Source organism: Saimiri boliviensis (genome assembly GCF_048565385.1).
Source record: "Saimiri boliviensis isolate mSaiBol1 chromosome 19 unlocalized genomic scaffold, mSaiBol1.pri SUPER_19_unloc_3, whole genome shotgun sequence".
NCBI classification, from domain to species: domain Eukaryota; kingdom Metazoa; phylum Chordata; class Mammalia; order Primates; family Cebidae; genus Saimiri; species Saimiri boliviensis.
Genome location: NW_027412504.1, coordinates 565,081 through 585,877, shown reverse-complemented (window position 1 = coordinate 585,877; position 20,797 = coordinate 565,081). Strand labels below are relative to the sequence as shown.

The 20,797-nt window shown below is 48.1% G+C and overlaps 1 protein-coding gene across 1 annotated transcript; it reads right to left on the bottom strand.

Moving 5' to 3' along the window:
* Positions 1-12,442: 12,442 nt before the first annotated feature.
* On the bottom strand, positions 12,443-13,585 carry LOC141583305 (phospholipid phosphatase 2-like). The gene is made up of 2 exons (XM_074392549.1): positions 13,280-13,585; positions 12,443-12,724 (listed from the first exon to the last, which is right to left on the bottom strand). Exons 1-2 carry the CDS (start codon positions 13,583-13,585, stop codon positions 12,443-12,445), a joined length of 588 nt encoding a protein of 195 aa, XP_074248650.1.
* Between the last annotated feature and the right edge of the window lie 7,212 nt (positions 13,586-20,797).

Sequence of the window (20,797 nt, the reverse complement as noted above, 5' to 3'; positions counted from 1 at the left end):
GAGGTCTTCCCTAAGCAAACGAAACCGAACTTTGAGGCATGCAAACTGACTTAAAAACGTTAACAAACCAACCAGTCAATGACAAAATACCCAGCTGCCAGCTGGCTGTATGACTATTGACACTGAGGGAACCATCCCCACAACCGGCGGTTGCCCAGCTGGAGCCAACGAGAAACCTCACTCAGCTGCCACCGCTGAGAGCTGGAAGACCCAAGCCCTATTTTTCACTCTGGTGCTTCAGGCACGATTCATCATTCCTTCCTTCAAATTTGCCTAAAATTCTTCTAACCCCTAAATTCTAACTTTTAACCCTAACCCTTAGCCCTAATCCTCACCATAAACCCTAACGATACGTTAGTTTCTACGTTTGCACTGATATGTCAGTGTTGATTATTAAAACTTGCACTGCAGCCGCCTGGCCTTGGGTGGGGAGAATCTAGGTGCGAAGGATTCAGAGGAGCTTTCGGTGTCCAGTTTTCCATACCGAGATCTTACCAGTCTCTGACCCTAAGCAATGAAGGGCTGCAAACAGGAAGGAATTTACTCACTGTAGACGTGGCCTAGAGTTGTAGCGAGGCTATGCCCGCTAGGCCTGTGCCATGGAGCATGCAGCTCCACACTCACGGTTCCCCACAGATGTATACTGAGAAGACTGCAACCCCGCAGACCGGCAGGATGCCGCGTGATGCACGCCAGGGCCTGGATGCCACACCACGTAAGCCGGCGCTGGGACAATGCACCACATGCCCCTAACCCCAACCCCTAATCCCTAACCCCTAACCCTAACCCTGAGCCTAACCACGTTAAGTACAGGTTTCAATGAGCACAGACTGTGCTAATGCTCTCCACCTTTGGCAACAGAGCTACACTCTGTCTCAAAAAGGAAAAATACAAAAAATTAGCTAGGCATGGTAGTAGGAGACTGTACTCTCAACTACTTTAGGGGGCTGAGGCAGGGGACTTGTTTGAACCCAGGTAATGAAGGTTACAGTGAACTGAGATCACCCCACTACACTCGAACCTGGACAACAGTGCAAGACTTCATCTGCAAAGGAAAATAGAGACACGGTTAAACACACACTGCATTAATAAGACATGCAAACAGACATCAGGCACATAACAAGATGATCAGTATCATTACCATTACGACCATCTACACCGAAACCACAATGGCATATACCTTTGACACACACTAGAAAGGCTATAATCTAAAGAAATGTAAAATAACAAGTATCAGCAAGGTCTGAGAGAAATGACCATCCTTAAATACCGTATGGGGAATATAAAATAGTGCAGCCTTTTTTGTTTAAATATGTATGTTACTGCGATTTAGGTTTTGGGGTACATTTGAAGAATATTCAAGATTGTCGCATAGGTACATACTTGGCAATGTGGTTTGCTGCCTTTCTCCCTATCACCTATATCGGGCATTTGTCCCCATGATATCCCTCCCCAACTCCCACTACATGCCCTCCACAGACCCCAGTGTGTGATGCTCACCTCCCTTTGTCCATGTGTTCTCACTGTTTAACACCCGCCTATGAGTGAGAACATGCAGTGTTTGATTTTCTGTTCTTCTGTCAGTTTGCCGAGATTGATGCTTTCCAGGTTCATCCGTGTCCGTACAAAGGACACGAACTCATCGTTTTCTATGTATATGTGCCACATTTTCCCTGTCCAGTCTATCATCGTTGGGCATTTGGGTTGGTTCCAAGTCTTTGCTATTGTAAACCGTGCTGCAATGAACATTCGTGTGCACGTGTCCTTATAATAGAACCATTTATAATCCTTTGGATATATACTCAGTAATGGGATTGCTAGGTCAAATGGAATTTCTATTTCTAGGTCCTTGAGGAATCGCCACACTGTCTTCCACAATGGTTGAACTAATTTGCACTCCCACCAACAGTGTAAAAGTGTTCCTATTTCTCCACATCCTCTCCAGCATCTGTCATCTCTAGATTTTTTTAACGATGGCCATTCTAACTGGCGTGAGATGGTATCTCAATGTAGTGTTGATTTGCATTTCTCTACTGCAGCCTATTTTTAACACAGTTTGCTGTTTCCTCAAAAAGTTAAAAATACGCCGGGCATGATAGCTAATGCCTATAATCACAGCACACTGGGAGACAGAGACAGGTGGATCACATGAGTCCGGGAGTTAAAAGCTAGCCAGGATGACACAGCAAAACCCAACCTCTACTAGAAATACAAAAATTAGCCAGGCATGGTGGCACACACCTGTAGTCCCAGCTACATGGGAGGCTGAGACAGGAGGATTGTGTGAGCCCAGAATGTGGAGGCTGCAGTAAGCTGAGATTGCATCACTGCACTGCAGCCTAGGAGACAGCACAAGACCTCATCTCAAAATGGAAAGGCCAAACATGGTGACTCACACCTGTAATCCCAGCACTTTGAGGGGTGGAGGCAGAAGGATCTCTTGAAGTCAGAAGTTAAAAACCACCTTGGCCAGCATGGCAAAACCCAGTCTCTACTAAAAATATGAAAATTATCCGTGTGTGGTGGTATGCACCTGTAATCCCAGCTACTTCAGAGGCTGAGGCAGGAGAATTGCTTGAACCCAAGAGACTGAGGTTCCAGTGAGCTGATATCAGGCCACTGCACTCCAGCCTGGCCAATAGAGGCAAGATCGCACCAAAAAAAAAAAAAAAGAAAGAAAGAAAGAAAAGAAAAGAAAAGAAAACCATAATGCCTGGGACTGGAGGAGTGTAGTGGCTCACGCCTATAATCCAGCACTTTGGCAGACTGAGACGAGCACGTACCTCCGGTTGGGAGTTTGAGACCAGCCTTACCAACATAGAGAAACCTCGTCTCTACTGAAAATACAAAAATTAACTGGGCGTGGTGGTGCTCACCTGAGGAATCACTTGAACTTGGGAGGTGGAAGTTGCAGTAAGCCGATTGTGCTACTACACTCCAGGCCTGGGTGTCAGAGCGAGACTCCGTCTCCAAAAGAAAAAAAAAAATACAAAAACTTAGCTGGGCGTGTTAACAGGAGCCTGTAATCTCAGCTACTCGAAAGGTGAGACACAAGAGTCATGTGAACCCAAGAGTGGGAGGTTGCAGTGAGCTGAGATCGCACCACTGCACTTTAGCCTGGGTAAAAGTGCAAGACTCCATCTCAAATTAAAAAAAGAAAGTGAAAAGACAGCACACAGTGCATTATATATCTAACAAGTCTGTTAACCACAGTGTATAATTTGTCTGACTCAACAACAAAAGCAACCAAATTACAAAATCTAAAAACAGCTGAACACACACTTCAACAATACGACATGCAAATGGAAAACAAGCACATAACAGGATGATCAATATAACTCTCATTATGGCAATCTACATGGAAATCACAATGATAAACTCCTTTAACACACACTCAAAAGGCTATAATCCAAATAAATAGAAAATAACAAGTGTTAGCAAGGTCAGAGAGAAATCACCATCCTTAAATACCATATGTGAATATAAAATGGTGCAGCCTATTTTTAACATAGTTTCGTATTTACTCACAAGTGAAAAATAGTCTGGGCACAATAGCTGATGTCTGCAACCACAGCACATTGGGAGGCCGAGACAGGTAAATCACGTTGAGTCCAGCAGTTCAAGGTCACCCAGGACGACTTAGCAAAACCCCATCTCAACTAAAAATACAAAAATTAGCCAGGCATGGTGGCACACACCTGTAGTCACAGCTACTTGGGAGGCTGACACAGGAGAATTGCTTGAACCCAGAATGTGGAGGTTGCAGCAAGCCGAGATCACACCACTGCACTCCAGCCTGCGAGACGGCACAAGACCCTGTCTCAAAAAAGAAAGGCCGGGCATGGCAGCTCATGCCTGTAATCCCAGCATTTTGGGAGGCCGAAGCAGAAAGATCGCTTGAGGTCAGGAGTTCGAGACCAGCTTGCCCAACATGGTGAAACCCCATCTCTACTAAAAACATGAAAATTAGTCAGGCATGGCAACAGGTACCTGTAATCTCAGCTACTTGGGAGGCTGAGGCACAAGAATTGCTTGAACCCAGGAGGCAGAGGTTCCAGTGAGCAGTTGTCAGGCCACTGCACTCCAGCCCGGCCGACAGAGCAAGACCTATCTCAAAATAAAAAAGAAAGAAAACCAAAATACCTAGGAGTGGCAGGTGCAGTGGCTCACGCCTGTAATCCCAGCACTATGGGGAGCTGAGGCAAGCAAATCAACTGAGGTTGAGAGTTTGAGACCAGCCTGACCATTGTGGAGAAACACTATCTCTATAAAAAATACAAAAATTTGCTGGGCGTGGTGGCACAGGCCTGTAATCCCAGCTAGTCAGAAGGCTCAGGGAGAAGAATCGCATGAACCCGGGAGGTGGAAGTTGCAGTGAGCTGATATTGCACTAATGCACTCCTGCCTGGGTGACACAGCAACAGCAATACAACATCTCAAAAATCAATAAATAAATACAGAAAATTGGCTGGGTATGGTACTGGGAGTATGTAATGTCAGCTACTTGGCAGGCTGAGGCAGGACAATCATCTGAAACCAGAAGGTAGAGGTTGCCGTAAGCCAAGATCACACTACTGCACTCAAGCCAGGGAAACAGAGCTAGAGTCTGTCCATCTCATGAAAACAAAACAAAAAAAAAAGATAGGGGGAACACAACCCACAGAAAGGAAGAAAATATTTGTGCATTACATGTCTAACAGTCTGTTAGCCACGATGTGTAATTTGTATAAATCAACAACAAAAACAACCAAATTGCTAAATGGAGAAACAGCTGAACCCACACTCCGCCAATAAAACACTGAAATGTAAAACAGGCACATAAGAGATGGATAATATCATTATCGTTACGGCCATCTTAACTGTATGACATACTCAATGTCATACACAATGACATACACACGCTTTGCCAAAAATACATGTAAATGGAAAACAAGCACATAAAAAGATGATCACTATCATGATTATGGCCATCTAAACTGAAACTATGACATACTCCCTCACACACACTAGAAAGGATATAATCCAACAAATGTTAATTAACAAGCATTGGCAAGGTGAGAGAGAAACCACAATCTTTAAATACTGTACAGGGAACAAAAACGGTGCATCCTGTGTTTAACATAGTTCGGTAATTCCTCAAAAAGAAAAAAAAACTAGCTGGGCACATCAGTTGATGCCTGTAATCCCAGCACAAGGGGAAGCTGAGGCAGGTGCATTGCGTGACTCCAGGAGTTCAAGACCAGTAAGGATGACAAAGCAAAACCACCTCTCTACTGGAAATACAAAAATTAGCCAGTTCATGGTGGCACATAACTTCAGTCCCAGCTATTTGGGAGGCCAAAATGAGAGGACTGCTTGAGCCCACAATGTGGAGGTCACAGTAAGCCAGGATCACAGCCCTGCACTCCAGCTTGGGTGCCAGCATAAGATCCTGTCTCAAAAAAGAAAGCATGGCCATGGTGGTTTATGCCTGTAATCCCAGCACAAGGGGAAGCTGATGCAGGTGCATCATGTGACTCCAGGAGTTCAAGACCAGCAAGGACGACATAGCAAAACCACCTCTCTACTGAAAATACCAAAATTAGCCAGTTCATGGTGACACACACCTGTAATCCCAGCACTTTGGTAGGCTGAGACGGACAAATCATTTAACATTTGGAGTTCAAGACCAGCTTGGCCAATATGGCAAAACCCCATCTCTACTAAAAATATGAAAATTACCAGGGCTTGCTAGCATGCACTTAAAATCCAGCTACTTGGGAGGCTGAGGCAGGAGAACTGCTTGAACCCAGGAAGTGGAGGCTGCAGTAAGCCGTTATCGAGCCACTGCACTCTAGCCTGGCTGACACAGCAAGAGCCCGTCTGAAAAAGGAAAAAGGAAAGAAAACGAAAATGCCTGAGAGTGGCAGGGTGCAGTGGCTCCTGCCTGTTATCCCAGCAATTTGGGAGGCTGAGGCGAGCAGAGCACGTCAGCAGTTCGAGACCAACCTGACCAACATGAAGAACACCTGTCTCTACGGAAAATACAAAAATTAGCCGGGCATAGTGGCATGTGCCTGTAATCCCAGCTCCTCAGCTGGCTGAAGTAGGATGATCACTTTAACCCGAGAGGTGAAGTTTGCACTGAGCCATGGTCGTGCTACTGTACTCCAGCCTGGGCAACAGAGAAAGACTCTGTCTCAAAAACATTCAAATAATTTCACACTAGAATAGTTATACTAAAAAAAAAAAAAAAGAGTTGACAAAGATGTGAAGAAACTTGAACCCTTAAACACTGCTTCTGACAGTATTAAACGGTCCAGCCTATGTGTAAAATCATTTAGTGTTTCTTCAAACACTTACAAATAGATTTGCCATCTGACTCAATGATTCTGTTCCACGGCATATACCGCAAAGAACTGAAGACAGGTGTTCAAACAAAAACCTGTATGCTCTTTAAATGTGTCAAGGTGACAAATATGCAGGAAAGTCTGGGGAACAGTGCCAGGAAAAGAAAACTGGATCAGAACAATGAAAAAATACATCATACTCCCAGCTGGTGCAGAAGGTAAAAGTGAAATGAGTTTGTAGACTGAATTATCATGTAGGAACCGTGAGGATTTCCTGATCTAGGGGTTATGTGGTGGTTACCTGGGAGAGTGTACTTTGGGTAAAATACACTGAAGTATTTTCTGGGACATTGTAAATCTGGTACAGCAACAACAGCTGCAAAATCTAAGAGAAGAAACAGGTTATACTTTGTACTGCTATTGGAAGATTCTTACAAGTATGACATTACTGGAAAGTAAACTACTTTTTAGAACAACCATATCAATACCATGCCAGGAAAGCAAAGACCTCATCAAAGTCCATTATAGAGGCTATAGTTCAACCAAAGCTGTGAAATCCTTATAAAAATCTCCATGTCAACAGAGTCCACTTAGTAGACACTATTGTATTTACTAGTATTAGCTACTGCGTGGATATATTAGTGTTATGGCATGATGTGGATATTAGTGTTAGGACATGGTGTGATTATTATATTGGTGTTAGGGCATGGTGTGATGACTGTATTACAGACCACTATGAGAATACTTATTAGCAGCCGCTGTGTCTTGGACACTGGAAAGATCAGAATGTAGTCAAAACAGTGGGTGTGAGGGTTTCCTTTTTCTAACTGAAATCCTTCCTCTGCTGAGTACTCTCTAAAGTACCCTCTCTCCTCTGCACTCAGGGCTTTGGATGGGAAGTTTGTTACTCACCAATGAACAACACCAAGTTGACACGACCTTCATGCTGCCCTGAGGAAGATAAAGCTCCTTGCGGCTTCTGGCATCTCAGACAGAAGTTGGTCAGGGGTGGGTTCGTGCACCCTCTGGTGACGCCAGAGCTCAGCACAGACACTCTTGCTCAGTTCCTAGGTGGACGTGCAACCCCGCCTGGCTGTCCTAAAATACCTATAAAATTCAATATTGACTTTACTCGATGTAGTAATTGTAGAAATTCAAACCAAAATGAAGCCCACTGTAATCATTTCTTCCCAAAGACGGCGATGGAAGACTTTGGAAGCCATGTAGAATCAAATGAATATATACACAAATTAAGAAAAACAAAAACCTACTCAAAATAGTCCAGAGACTGTAATTTTAAATGCAAAACTATAAAAAATCTAAAAGAAAATCTATATGACGTTGAGTTTGGTATTGACTTGTAACACAAAACATTAAATGCCAATTCATGAAAATATTGATAACACAGACTTTATAAAACTAAGTATTCTACTGTGCAAAACTGTATTCAGAGAACAAAAAGACAAGAGAGATGTGAGCAGATATTTACAAAACACATACGTGATTTTAAAACTGGGTAAATACCTGAACAGATACCTAACCAAAGCAAATATACGGATAGTAGGCTGGACATGGTGGCTCATGCCTGTCATCCCACAACTTTCGAAGGTTTAGACGGGTAAATAATCTGAGATGAGCCTGGCCAACATGGTGAAACCCCATCTCCACTAAAAATACTACACAGGAAATCTGCATTTTCCTCCCAATTTCAGTGTGATTCTAAAACTAATTTAAAATAAAATCTTTATTTAAAAATTGTAATTTTTAAAAATATCTCATTTGTACTAATAATAAGTAGAAATTGACACTAACTACTGCTACTTTTCAAAACAAGGGCATTCATGATGCTGCAAAGTAATTTATGCAAACATATATAATTTCAATGAAATGCCTATTTTACAAGATTTACGTTAAAATAACACATCCATGTAAACATATTTATCATATCCTTTCTCTTGTGGTGTGGTTCACTCTATAGGAAATCTGGTCACCTTAGAACCAAGGAGAGAATTCAGATTTTGGAGACTATTTCAATTTACAGCGGGACATTTTCAAAGGTATAACTTTTTTAAAAAAAATTAAAATAGCAATTGATTGTGACTGAATCACTTCTTATAATGAATGCTTGTCTTTGTTTTGTTTCCCAGCATTCCTTTTAGCTATAATACAACAAAAGCAAATATTTGCCACTGGAAAAAATATTCAAAGAAAGACTGTAAAGGGAATTTGTGACCACAATTATTCAATGTTTCATGACGATGCTTTCTAACACTGAAAAGTTTAAAGGGATAGTCAAAGTTATTCCCCCAAAGATGCTTTGAAGAAATTGATGGAACTAGAGAAACAAAAGTGGCAGGACAATCAATGCGACATTAGATTTCACCGTGTCTCCTGAGAAAAAGTAATTTACCTTTAGAGGATCGCTAAGAATTACTGGAAGCCCAGACTCTGGAATGCGTCTAAATTTAGTTGTCAATATCACTAGCAATGAATGTGATAAAAAGGGATCTGTGTTTTATTTCTGTAATACAATACCAACGCAGTATTTAACGCTCCAAGGAAAATAAGTTATACCTGAAATACAGCTGACAATATCAGAATCAAAATAAGCTTCCTGACCAGGCACGATGGCTCCTGCCTATAATCCCAACACTGTGAGGGGCCAAAGCAGGTGGATGACCTGAGGTCGGGAGCTCGAGACTGCCTGACAAACACGGAGAAACCCCATCTCTACTAAAAATGCAAAAATTACCCAAGCGTGGTGGTGCATGCCTGTTATCCCAGCTACTGGGGAGGATACGGCAAGACAATCGCTTAAACCAGGGAGGAGGTGGGTGTGCTGCCCCAAGATCACACCATTCCTCTGCCCTACTGTATGTGTAAAAATGCAAATTCACTGAACCAGACTAAATTGTATTCAGTGGAAGGCTGATCAAAAAATTCAAAAGAATGCAACTTTTGTTTTATCTACTTCTGACCTAGAACCACCCCCCACCCCGCCTTCCTACTTCCAGTTGTTCCACCTCACTGAACCAATGACTTTACATCTTGCACATATTGATTGGTGTCTCCTGTCTCTCTAAAATATATAAAAGCAAGCTCTACCCTGACCACCTTGGACCCATGTTGTCAGGACCTCCTGAGGCTGTGTCATGGGTATGTCCATAACCTTGGCGAAATAAGCTTTCTACTTGACTGAGACCTGACTCAGATATTTAGGGATCACAATCCACAAGCACCATGGTGTGACATTTGACTACGGCATTCAGTACAGAGATGAGCTATACAGGTATGGTATGTAGCCTGAAAGCAAGAAGCTATACCATATCACTTACACCATCCAGGTTTTAGAAGGACACTCGATGGTGTTTGCACAAAGATGAAATCACTAAGGACGCATTTCTCAGAAAGTATCCACATCGTTAGGAGATGCATCACTGTGTTTTAAATGGTTAAAGCCTAGGAGGAAAAGAAAAGCAACTGAACTCCTGTTATGGTTTAATAACAAAGCTTAATAGAGTTAACACATTTCATCTAATCTAAGATGCTAATGATTAACAAACATTATTTTATGCACCATCAGAAGTAGGTTGCCAATAAAACCGACTTTCTCAATAACAACAACAACAAAAAACTTACTTTTGTTAATGTCAGTAAAGTAAAATGAAAATGAATTATGGTTCTGATACATTAAAGCAAAGAAGGAAGAAGCCGTTAGCCTGAGGTCTTGCCTAAGCAAATGGAAACCAAACTTGGAGTCATTTAAACTGACCTTAAAACATTAACCAACCAACCAGTCAATAACAAAAAGCCCAGCTGCCAGCTGGCTGTATGATTAGGGACGCTGAGGGAACCATCCCCACAACCGGCGGTCGCCCAGCTGGAGACAACGAGAAACCTCACTCAGCTGCCTCCACTAAAAGCTCGAAGCCCCAAGCCCTTTTTTCCATTCTCCTGCTTCAGGCATGATTCGTGAATCATTCCGGTGCTCAAACTGTTTAAATGTATTTGGCGTAAAATTTTTCTAACCCCTGTATCCTAACCCCTAACTGGTAACCCCGAACGCTAACCCTATCCGCTAGCCCTAATCCTCACCCTAAACCCTAACCATACGTTGGTTTCTACGTTTGCACTGATATGTCCGTGTTCAGTATTGAAACTGCGGTACTGGCAGGGCCACATGACTAGTGCGGATTTTATAGTAACATGTTTGGACTGAGGCCTTGCATTAGCATTAGGTGTTTCCTACCTGAGCACTGGGCTTATTGTATCCATATTTCAGAGGCCATATCTGCCTCAGGAACGCTCCATTTGTCTTCTGAGGCTGCTGGGTGCACCTCACACCGCAGCCGCCTGGCCTTGGGCAGGAGAACCCAGGTGCGCAGGGTTCAGAGGGGCTTTTCGTGTCCAGTTTCCCACACAGAGCCCTTCGTACTAGTCTCTGACCCTCAGCAGTCAGGAATGCAAACAGGAAGGATTTTACTCACCCTGGACACGGCCCAGAGTTGTCCCAAACCGAGGCTGTGCCCGCTAAGTCTGTGCCGTGGAGAACGCAGCTCCGCAGATTGCCCTGACGCGATGCACGCCGGCGCCCTGACGCCCACTGAAAAGGCACGCTCGGGCGCCCCCTGCTGGTGGCCAGGCGGTGGGGGCCCTCTTGCTCATGGTCCTGTGTCTGCACCCCCCTGATGGCAGCTGGGGCCACCGCGAGCCCCTCTTGCAGTAAGAACCCCGCCCCAAGGTGTGTGCTGAGGAGGACGCAGTTCCACCCTCACAATGCCCCCCAGTTCTGTAAGGAGGAGAACGCAACTCTGCAGACCGCTGTGACTCAATGCACGCTGGTGGTGTGACAGGATGCACACCGGTGGAAGAGCCTCAAGAATCTGAAAGGTGGGTGTGGGGGCCCCTACTGGGGGCCTTCACTGCAGGGCCCTCTTGCTCACGATGCTGTGCCCACGCCCCCTTCTGGCTAGGTCCACTGCAGGGCCCTCTTACAGTGTGGTGACCGGCATCACCTGCTGGCAGCTGGAGCACTGCAGGGCCCTCTTGCTCAGTGTAGTGGCAATATGTCCGCTGCTGGCAAACAGGGCAGTGCTACATCCTCTTGCTCACAGTGTGGTGCCTGTGCTGCTGGGCACTCTTACTCTCGGTGTAGTGGGGTCACGCCCCCTGCTGGCCGCTGGGGCACTGCAAGACCCTCTTGCCCATAGCGTCCTGGCAACACTCCCATGATGGCAACTAGAGCACTGCAGGGTTCTCTTGCTCATGGTGTGGTATTCGCTGGGATTACAAGCGTGTGCCACCATGCCTGGCTAATTTTGTATTTTTAGTAGAGACAGGATTTCTCCATGTTGGCCAGGCTGGTCTCGAACTCCCAACCTCAGATAATCTGCCCGCCTCAGCCTCCCAAAGTGCGGGGATTATAGGCATGAGCCACCTAGCTCGGCCTAATTTTTTGATTTGTCATAGAGACGGGGTTTTGCCATGTTCCCTATGTTGTGGGGTTTCCTTCTGATGAGATGAAAAGATTCTGGAATTAGGTAGAGGAGATGGCTGTACAGCATTGTGAATGTACTAAAAATGAACTGTACACGTTAAAATGGAAGAAATAGTGACTTATACAAATTTTATTTTGATTGATTGATTGATTGATTGATTGATTTTGGTCTGACATTACCCTAGGCTTGTCAGTCAATATTTTGATTTTTTTTAAAAAGGACAACGATGAGTTGAAACGTTTAAGGACCTATCAGTAGAAATGGTAAGAAGACAGTGCAAGGCGGGGCATGGTGGCTCACGCCTGTAATCCTAGCACTTTGGGAGGCCAAGGTGGGTGGATCACCTGCGGTCAGGAATTCAAGACCAGCCTGGCCACCATGGTGAAAACCCATCTTTAAAAAAAAAAAAAAAGAAGACGACGACAGCGCAGAAGAGGGCAGGGCTGAGACTCAACAGAGACAGCACGTTCCCCGCAGCCTCCTGCTGTCTGCGGGGCACCTGGAGCCCTGAGGCCCCACTCCTGCCTGACCCCCCGCCTGCTGGCTCCTAATCATCTGGCTTCTGCGGCTTCTTCAGCTCCCACTGCCCCCAGAGTGAAGGCTGCTCGTCCACACTCACCTGGCCTCCGTGACGCCAGCCGCGTTTCTCCTGCACACGCTCTGCAGCTGCACGTAGATGGAGCAGTTGACCCAGCTCCACTCGGGGTCACAGATGGCCAGGAAGTTGGGGTGCAGGTGGCCGATCGTGTACTTGGCCAGGTCCGTCAGAGACTGGCTCACAGCCGCCCCGAAGAGGAAGGTCCCCAGCACCTTGTACACGGCAGCCACGTAATTATTGAAGTCAGAGCAGGAATAGAGCCGGTCTGTGGGCACCAGGTAGGCTTCTCCTGCTGAGACCTGCGTGTGGGGCAGCTGCGGTGACCAGAGGGGGTCCTGGTGAGCCCATGGGCCCTTAATGGGCCTCAGTCCTCCCCATGGGCCTCCCCAAGGCTGCTACAGAGCTGGGGACTCTAAAGGTGTCCTAGCTGGGCTCGGTGGCTCACGCCTGCCAGCCCAGCACTGTGGGAGGCTGAGGCGGGAGGATCACCTGAGGTCGGGCGTTCAAGACCAGCCTGACCAACATGGTGAAACCTGTCTCTACTAAAAATACAAAAATTAGCACGCCTGTAGTCCCAGCTACTGGGGAGACTGAGGCAAGAGAATCACTTGAACCCAGGAGGCGGAGGTTACAGTGAACAGAGATCCTGCCATTGCACTCCAGCCTGGGCAACAAGAGCAAAACTCCATCTCAAAACACAAAAGCGGGTTCCTATTACCCACAATTACCACTCGGGGCAAGGCCGTGTCCCCCAGCCCCTCACAGACCTCCAGTCCACCCCCATCAGGAACCCAGGGTTAGACTGTACCCCATTCTGCCCCCCTCCCTGTCCCTCTGAACCCCTCCTGCCTTACAAGAATGACGGTGGCTGTGATGGTGACCCCAGCCATGAGCCCAAGGGTGATGGTGTCTGGACGATAGGGGTACCGGATGGAGTCCTCCCAACAGTAAAATCCTCGGCTATATGGGGCGTTCACCAGCGACAGGACAGCGAAGGACAGGGAGGCTGGAGGGGGAGAAGGGCCTGGGAGCTGTGAGGTTCTCAAACCAGCTGGGCCATGGGGCCCCCACACCCGCCTTGGCCTCGAGGCCTGCTCCCACCAACAAGGAAGAGCTTTTCTCACAGCACGTGGGAGGCCCAAGAGACACTCCTTTCCCATCACCCTCAGATGAGCACGAACTCCTCAGGCCCTCTCCCCCTCACACCCTCCCTCTGCTCCTTGAAAAACCGGGCAAGGACGGGCGCGGTGGCTCAAGCCTGTAATCCCAGCACTTTGGGAGGCCGAGGCGGGTGGATCACGAGGTCAAGAGATCGAGACCATCCTGGTCAACATGGTGAAACCCCGTCTCTACTAAAAATTAAAAAAAAAAATTAGCTGGGCATGGTGGTGTGTGCCTGCAATCCCAGCTACTCAGCAGGCTGAGGCAGAAGAATTGCCTGAACCCAGGAGGCGGAGGTTACAGTGAGCGGAGACCCTGCCATTGCACTCCAGCCTGGGTATCAAGAGCAAAACTCCGTCTCAAAAAAACAAAAAACAAAAAAAAAAAACAAAAACGGGCAAACACTCACCTCTGGGCCTTTGCACAGTTTGCACAGGGACCTCTCTCTGCCCAGAATATCTTATTTTTACTTTTAAAAGTAGAGACTGCGGTCTGATGCTGACCAGGCCCGTCACAAACTCCCAGGCTAGAGCGACCCCCCAGCCTCAGCCTCCCAAAGTGCTGAGATTACAGGTGTGAGACAACGTGCTGGGCACCAAAGTGACTCTCACTTCCGCTCAGTTTCATCTCCCCTCCCGGCTGTCCCCACCGGCATCCCTCTCACAAAAGGAAAGGTCTGTTTAGCCGTGCGTGGTGGCGTGTGCCTGTAATCCAGCTACTTGGGAGGCTGAGGCAGAAAAATTGCTTGAAACCGGAAAATGGAAGTTGCAGTGAGCCGAGATCGTGCCACTACACTCCAGTCTGGCAACAGGGCGAGACTCTGTCTCAATTTATTAAAAGAAAATAAATAAATAAATAAAAATAAGAGGGAAGGTCTGCTCTTTCTCCCTATTGCCCCATGTGGAATTACGCAGTCACGTGTGGGACACTGGACTTAATCTCCCCGCCTCCACCCGCCAGCACCAGGAGGGGCCTATTGTATTCAGGACAGAGACCCTGGAGGCTGCTCAGAGCCTGGCCAGCGCAGATGTTTAATAAACATCTGTTAAAACAGGCAGGACTTATTTCAACCTAAGAGCTGGCCAGAGAAGTCAGGAAAAGGCAAAAGCAGGGGCACAGCGGAGGTGCCTTCATGCTCGCCCCTGCCCGCCACTAACCCTCGTGCCAGGGCACATGCCAGCCACATGGTGACTCAGGGACGAAAAGCACATTCTTGTCAATTCCACACTTGCGGAAGGTGTCACACAGCACTGGGGCTCCCGGGGCCCTGCTGAGCTGAGGGTGGCCAGGGAAGCCGGAGTCAGCTACAGAGGGCAGGGCCCGGGGCAGCTCCCTGTTCCACACGGCAGGTGCACAACAAAAGCGCAGGGTGTCTACCCCAGAGAATAACGAAGGCAGGGCATCTTTGGCCCAGCAGGGTAAGGACAAAAAAGCGTGGCTTTTCTGAATTCTGAGAGCCTGAGGAGGGACAGGGAGCCTCACACTCCTCCCTGCATGCCAGCTGCAAGGGTCCTAGGACACGGCACGCCTTCGATGCTGGCTGAGTCTGGGGAAATAAAGCAGTGAAGACAGCAGAGGTCTGCCTCACAGGGCAGAAAAGGCGGAGGGAATGCAGAACAGAAGGGGCAGTGCAGGGGCCCAGAGCCGGGACGGTGCCTGGAGAGGCGAGCGCTGGGGCAGAGCGGGATGCCTTGTAAGAGCCCAGCTTCTGCTGAGGCGCAGGGGCGGCTGGCGCCGCTGTGAGTGAGGGCAGAGACCAGGGAGGAGGCTCCTGCAATTGCCCCGCGGTGGAAGGTCAGGGTCACAGGACTGCAGCCTCTCCCCGTGGCTCTCAGCAGGCGGAGGCTCACACCGGTTGGCCTCCGTTTCCGTCCTTCCTGCCCCAGTAACTCCAGCTAGAGACTCAGACATCCCCATGACAACCGGCCCCAGGCTTCCCTCTGCCTGGAAAGCTCACCCTGGGGTCCCCGGAAGAGGCACCTTCTCTTCCTTTGACCCCCGGGAGCCTTCCCGCCCTCACACTGCCCCCACAGCCCCGTCTGGAACCTGTGGACTGCACTGTGACGGGCCGCAGCTTCCGGAATGGAGGTGCCCTTGGCCTGGCCGCCACCCCTGGCACGCAGCAGCCACACCCAACCCCACCCCGGCGGCACCTCCTGGCTGTGCGGCCTCCAGCAGGCGACTCCGCGCGGCTGCCCCTCCCTCACAGGCCTTTTACGGAACCATTTAGGTTATCTGCATGCTGCTGAGGGCCTGGCTGCCAGAAAGTGCCACACACATGTTTAAGTAACTGACAGCACAGCTGCTCAGGACATGGCGCCCAGGGCTGGCAGACACCCCACGGGACATGGCACCCAGGGCTGGCAGACACCCCACAAGACATGGCGCCCAGGGCTGGCAGACACCCCACAGGACATGGCGCCCAGGGCTGGCAGACACCCCACGGGGACCTCGTGCTGTCCCCTAGCTCCCCCTAACGAGGGTCTACTTCGGAGTTCAGAGGGCTTGGCCAGAGAACCAGGAAACGCACTGAGGAGGAGCGCCCCCCCCGCCCCCCCGTGGTGACAGAACCGTAGGGCCATTGTCCTTCAGCCACAGAGCAAACACTTGGCTTTTGTTTCCAGGACCCTGGTGGGAGGCCTCCGCGGCGCGCTGCTTCCCCGACCTGACCCAATAACCCGCGGGACAGGTTTCGGTCTCCCGAGGTCCCAAAGCCTGGGACTCAGCTTTTCTCTCCAAGTGTCTCCCCCACCAGAGGCGCAGGGGTTCAAATCCCACCGACGCGCAGAGCCTATGCCTATCTAATTATTATTTTTTTTTGAGACAGAGTTTCCTTCTCGTTGTCCATGCTGGAGTGCAATCTCAGCTCACTGCAACCTCTGCTTCCCAGGTTGAAGCAATTCTTCTGCCTCAGCCTCCCAAGTAGCTGCAATTACAGGCACATGCCACCATGCTTGCCTAATTTTGTCTTTTTAGTAGAGGTGGGGTTTCTGCATGTTGGTCAGGCTGGTCTTGAAGTCCTGACCTCAGGTGATCCATTCAACTCGGCCTCCCAAAGTGCTGAGATTACAGGGATGAGCCACCACACCGGGTTTTGGTTTTTGTTTGCTTTTTGAGATGGAGTCTTGCTCTGTCTCCCAGGCTGGAGTGCAGTGGGATGATCTTGGCTCACTACAACCTCCACCTCCCGGGTTGAAGCAATTCTCCTGCCTCAGCTTCCCGAGTAGCTGAGATTGTAGGCACATGCCACCACGCTGGGCTAATTTTTGTAGTTTTAGTGGAGTCAAGGTTTCACTATGTTGGCCAGGCTGGTCTTGAACGCCTGACCTCAGGTGATCCACCCGCCTCAGCCTCACAAAGTGCTGGGATTACAGGCATGAGCCACCTCACCTGTCCACTATGCCGTCTCATTGTATTTCTAAAAGGGGAGGGAAAAGAAATAATTGCATTTCCATCCTCGCAGTAACTCCATAAAGGAGATATCATTTACCTTTTACAAATGCGAAACAAAAGCTCCAGCTTTTTTTTTCTGAGACGGTGTCTCACTTTGAAGCCCAAGCTTGAGTGCAGTGGCATGACCTTGGCTCACTGCAGTCTTGACCTCCGGGACTCAAGTGATCCTCCCACTTTAGCCTCCCGAGTAGCTGGGACTACAGGGAGACACTGCCACACCTGGAAAATTTGTTGAAATTTCTTGTAGAAATGGGGTCTTGCTATGTTGCCCAGGCTGCTCTCAAACTCCTGGGCTCAAGCAATCCTCCCACATCGACCTCCCAAGGTGCTGGGATTACAGGCATGGTTGTTCCAGCTTTTTTTTCCCCAAGGCCACATTAAGTTGTTAGTGGCTGAGTCAAGAGAGTCCTGGGGTCTGCTGACTCCTACTTCAGTGTTTTTCCAGCTAGACTACAGCCACTGTCATTCCGGGAAGTTGTCTGACAGTGGACTGAGATGGATTATTTGGGTGTGTAGCACAGAGGAACATCTCTTAGGAGACCGAACCCTGAAGTTCTGATGGGGCCAGCATGTATTCTGGGGAAAGGTTCCATAGCTCCCATCCATGACCAGTGAATAGGAATTAGGTACAAGGCGTGGTGGCTCAAGCCTGGAATCCCAGCACTTTGGGAGGCTGAGGTGGGTGGATCACTAGGTCAGTTCAAGACCAGCCTGGCCAATATGGCAAAACCCCATCTGTACTGAAAATACAAAAATTAGCTGGGTGTGGTGGTGGGTGCCTGTAATTCCAGCTACTCAGGAGGCAGAGGCAACAGAATCGCTTGAACCCAGGAGGTGGAGATTGCAGTGAGCCGAGATTGCACCACTGCACTCCAGCCTGGGTGAAAAAAAAACACTCAGTCTATAAAAAGAAAATGCTGGACATTGGCCAGGTGCGGTGCAATGGCACATCTGTAATCTCAGCACTTGGGGAGGCTGTGGCAGGCAGATCACTTGAGGTCAGGAGTTCCAGACCAGCCTGACCTACATGGTGAAAGCCCATCTCTACTAAAAATATGAATATTAGCTGGGTGTGGTGGCAGGTGCCTATAACTCCACCTACTCAGAGTGCTGAGGCAGGAGAATTGCATTAACTTGGGAGGCGGAGTTTACAATGAGCTGAGATCACACCACTGTACTCCAGCCTGGGCGACAGAGACAGTCTTCATCTCAAAAAAGAAAAAAAAGTTGAGTGAGGTGTATGTAGTCTCAGCTACTCAGGAGGCTGAGGTGTGCGGATCACTTGAGCCCAAGAGTTTGAGGCTTTAGGGAGCTATGGTGGAGTCACTGCACTCCAGCCTGGGTAACCAAATGAGACCCCTATTTCTAAAAAACTAATTTAAAAAGTTAACAAAATAAGAGAGACAATATGATAGTATTCATCACCAATAAGAGATCAATCACATCACCCACTGAATCTTGCCAACATCATCAAACTCTAATGGGGTGAGCACAAATCCAGCTGCAAATATGCCACAAATACAAAAGACAGAGAATGGGTTCACCTGCACCAGGGAAATCCAGATTTTGAGAAATGCTGCAGGCCCAACAGTGTGGAGTCTTCCAAAATCCATCGAAAGGAAAAGGGAGAGGCCAGGCAAGGTGGCTCAGGCCTGTAATCCCAGCACATTGGGAGGCCAAGGTGGGCAGATCACAAGGTCAGGAGTTTGAGACCAGCCTGACCAACATGGAGAAACCCCATATCTACCAAAAATACCAAAATTAGCCAGGTGTTGTAGCACATGCCTGTAATTCCAGCTATTCAGGAGGCTGAAGCAAGAGAATCGCTTGAACCTGGGAGTCCGAGGTTGCAGTGGACTGAGATTGTGCCATTGTACTCTGGCCTGGGTGACAGAGCAATACTCTGTCTCAACAACAACAACAACAACAACAACAACAACAACAGCAAAAAATGGAAAAGGGCCAGGCGCGGTGGCTCAAGCCTGTAATCTCAGCACTTTGGGAGGCCGAGGTGGGTGGATCACAAGGTCAAGAGATCGAGACCATCCTGGTCAACACGGTGAAACCCCATCTCTACTAAAAATACAAAAAATTAGCTCGGCACGGTGGCGCATGCCTGTAATCCCAGATACTCAGGAGGCTGAGGCAGGAGAATTCCCTGAACCCAGGGAGCAGAGGTTGCGGTGAGCCGAGATGGCGCCATTGCACTCCAGCCTAGGTAACAAGGGCAAAACTCCGTTTCACAAAAAAAAAAAGAAAAAAAGAAAAAAGAAAGAAAGAAAAAGAAGAAGGAATACAGGAGAAACTTATAAATTGTGTCTTTTTTTAAATTTTAGTTTTTGGCCGGGCATGGTTGTTCACACCTGTGATTCCAATCTTTGCACTTTGAGAGACTGAGGTGGGCAGATCACCTGAGGTCAGGAGTTTGAGGACAGCCAGGCCAACATGGTGAAACCCCGGCTCTATTAAAAGTACTAAAATTAGCTGGGCATGGTCCCATGTGCCTGTAATCTCAGCTACTTGGGAGGATGAGACAGAAGAATGGCTTGAACCCAGGAGGCGAAGGTTGCAGTGAGGTGAGATCACACCACTGCACTGCAGCCTGGGTAGAGTTTAAAAAAAAGAAGAAAATTAGGTTTTGTAGAGACAGGAGTCTCCCTGTGTTGTCCAGGTTGGTTTCAAACCTCTGAACTTAAATGATCCTATCACATCAGGATTACAGGTGTGAGCACTCACCCAGCCAACAAACTTGGAGAGTGAAAGAGGCTTCAAAGACATAACAATGCTGGGGAACAGTTATGGGCTAGAGATGCATACTAGGACGGCTCTACTCTAAAGAAACACAAAGAGGCCAGGTGTGGTGGCTCACCCTGTAACACCAAACACTTTGGGAGGCCGAGAAGGGAGGATAGCTTGTGCCCAGGAGTTTGGGACCAGCCTGGCAACATAGTAAGACCCTGTCTCTACAGGAAAAAACAAACTTTTTTTAAATTAGCCCAGAATGGTGGTGCACACCTATAGTCCCAGCTACTCAGGAGGCTGAGGGGAAATGATCACTTGAGCCCAAGAGGTCAAGGCTGCAGTGAGCCATGATCAGACCACTGCACTCCAGCCTGGGTGACTGAGCAAGAACCTGCCTCAAAAAAAAAGATGAACAGAAAGAAGCAATTACTGTGAACGTCAGGGTTGGGGAACACTTCTGGAGAGAAGGGAGGGGCTCACTTTGTGCCCATCTCCAGCCCCTTCTCGAAGTACAGAGTCTAGTGGGGAAGACAGCAGCACAAGTGGAGATTCAGGCCACAACACCAGGAAGTTCCCTTCCACCTTCCTGCCTCCTTGCCCTTTCCTTTGGGGAACAGGAGCATGATTGTCGTTCTTTGCCTTTGTAACTAGATCGAGTTTCTGATGGGAGAATTCATATACAGGATGTATAGCATCAACACCAACAGCCAGCTAGAATTGATGGCTTTGTTGATACCCCAGCCAGGCACATCCCTGATTCCTCTGGTAAGTACATCTGGATGTTGCTGCTGACCAGGATTATCAGCCACATGCTCGGTGCCCGCTCCTAGATTCTAGAAATCCCCTGACATTGCCCCCAAAAGGAGAGACACTCATTCACAATTCTGCATTGATATTGTCTCTATGCAGAGCTCCTGCCTCAGCCTCCCAAGTAGCTGGAGTTACAGGCACCTGCAACCATGCCTGGCTAATTTTGTATTTTTAGTGGAGACAGGATTTCACCGTATTGGTCAGAC

What these genes read in the sequence shown, in the direction of transcription:
- LOC141583305 (XM_074392549.1), bottom strand. Translation starts at nt 13,585, where the DNA reads ATGGGAAAGGAGTGTCTCTTGGGCCTCCCACGTGCTGTGAGAAAAGCT. An exon ending in TCACAGCCACCGTCATTCTT is followed by an intron (nt 12,725 to 13,279) that starts GTAAGGCAGGAG and finishes CCCCACACGCAG; the next exon opens with GTCTCAGCAGGAGAAGCCTA.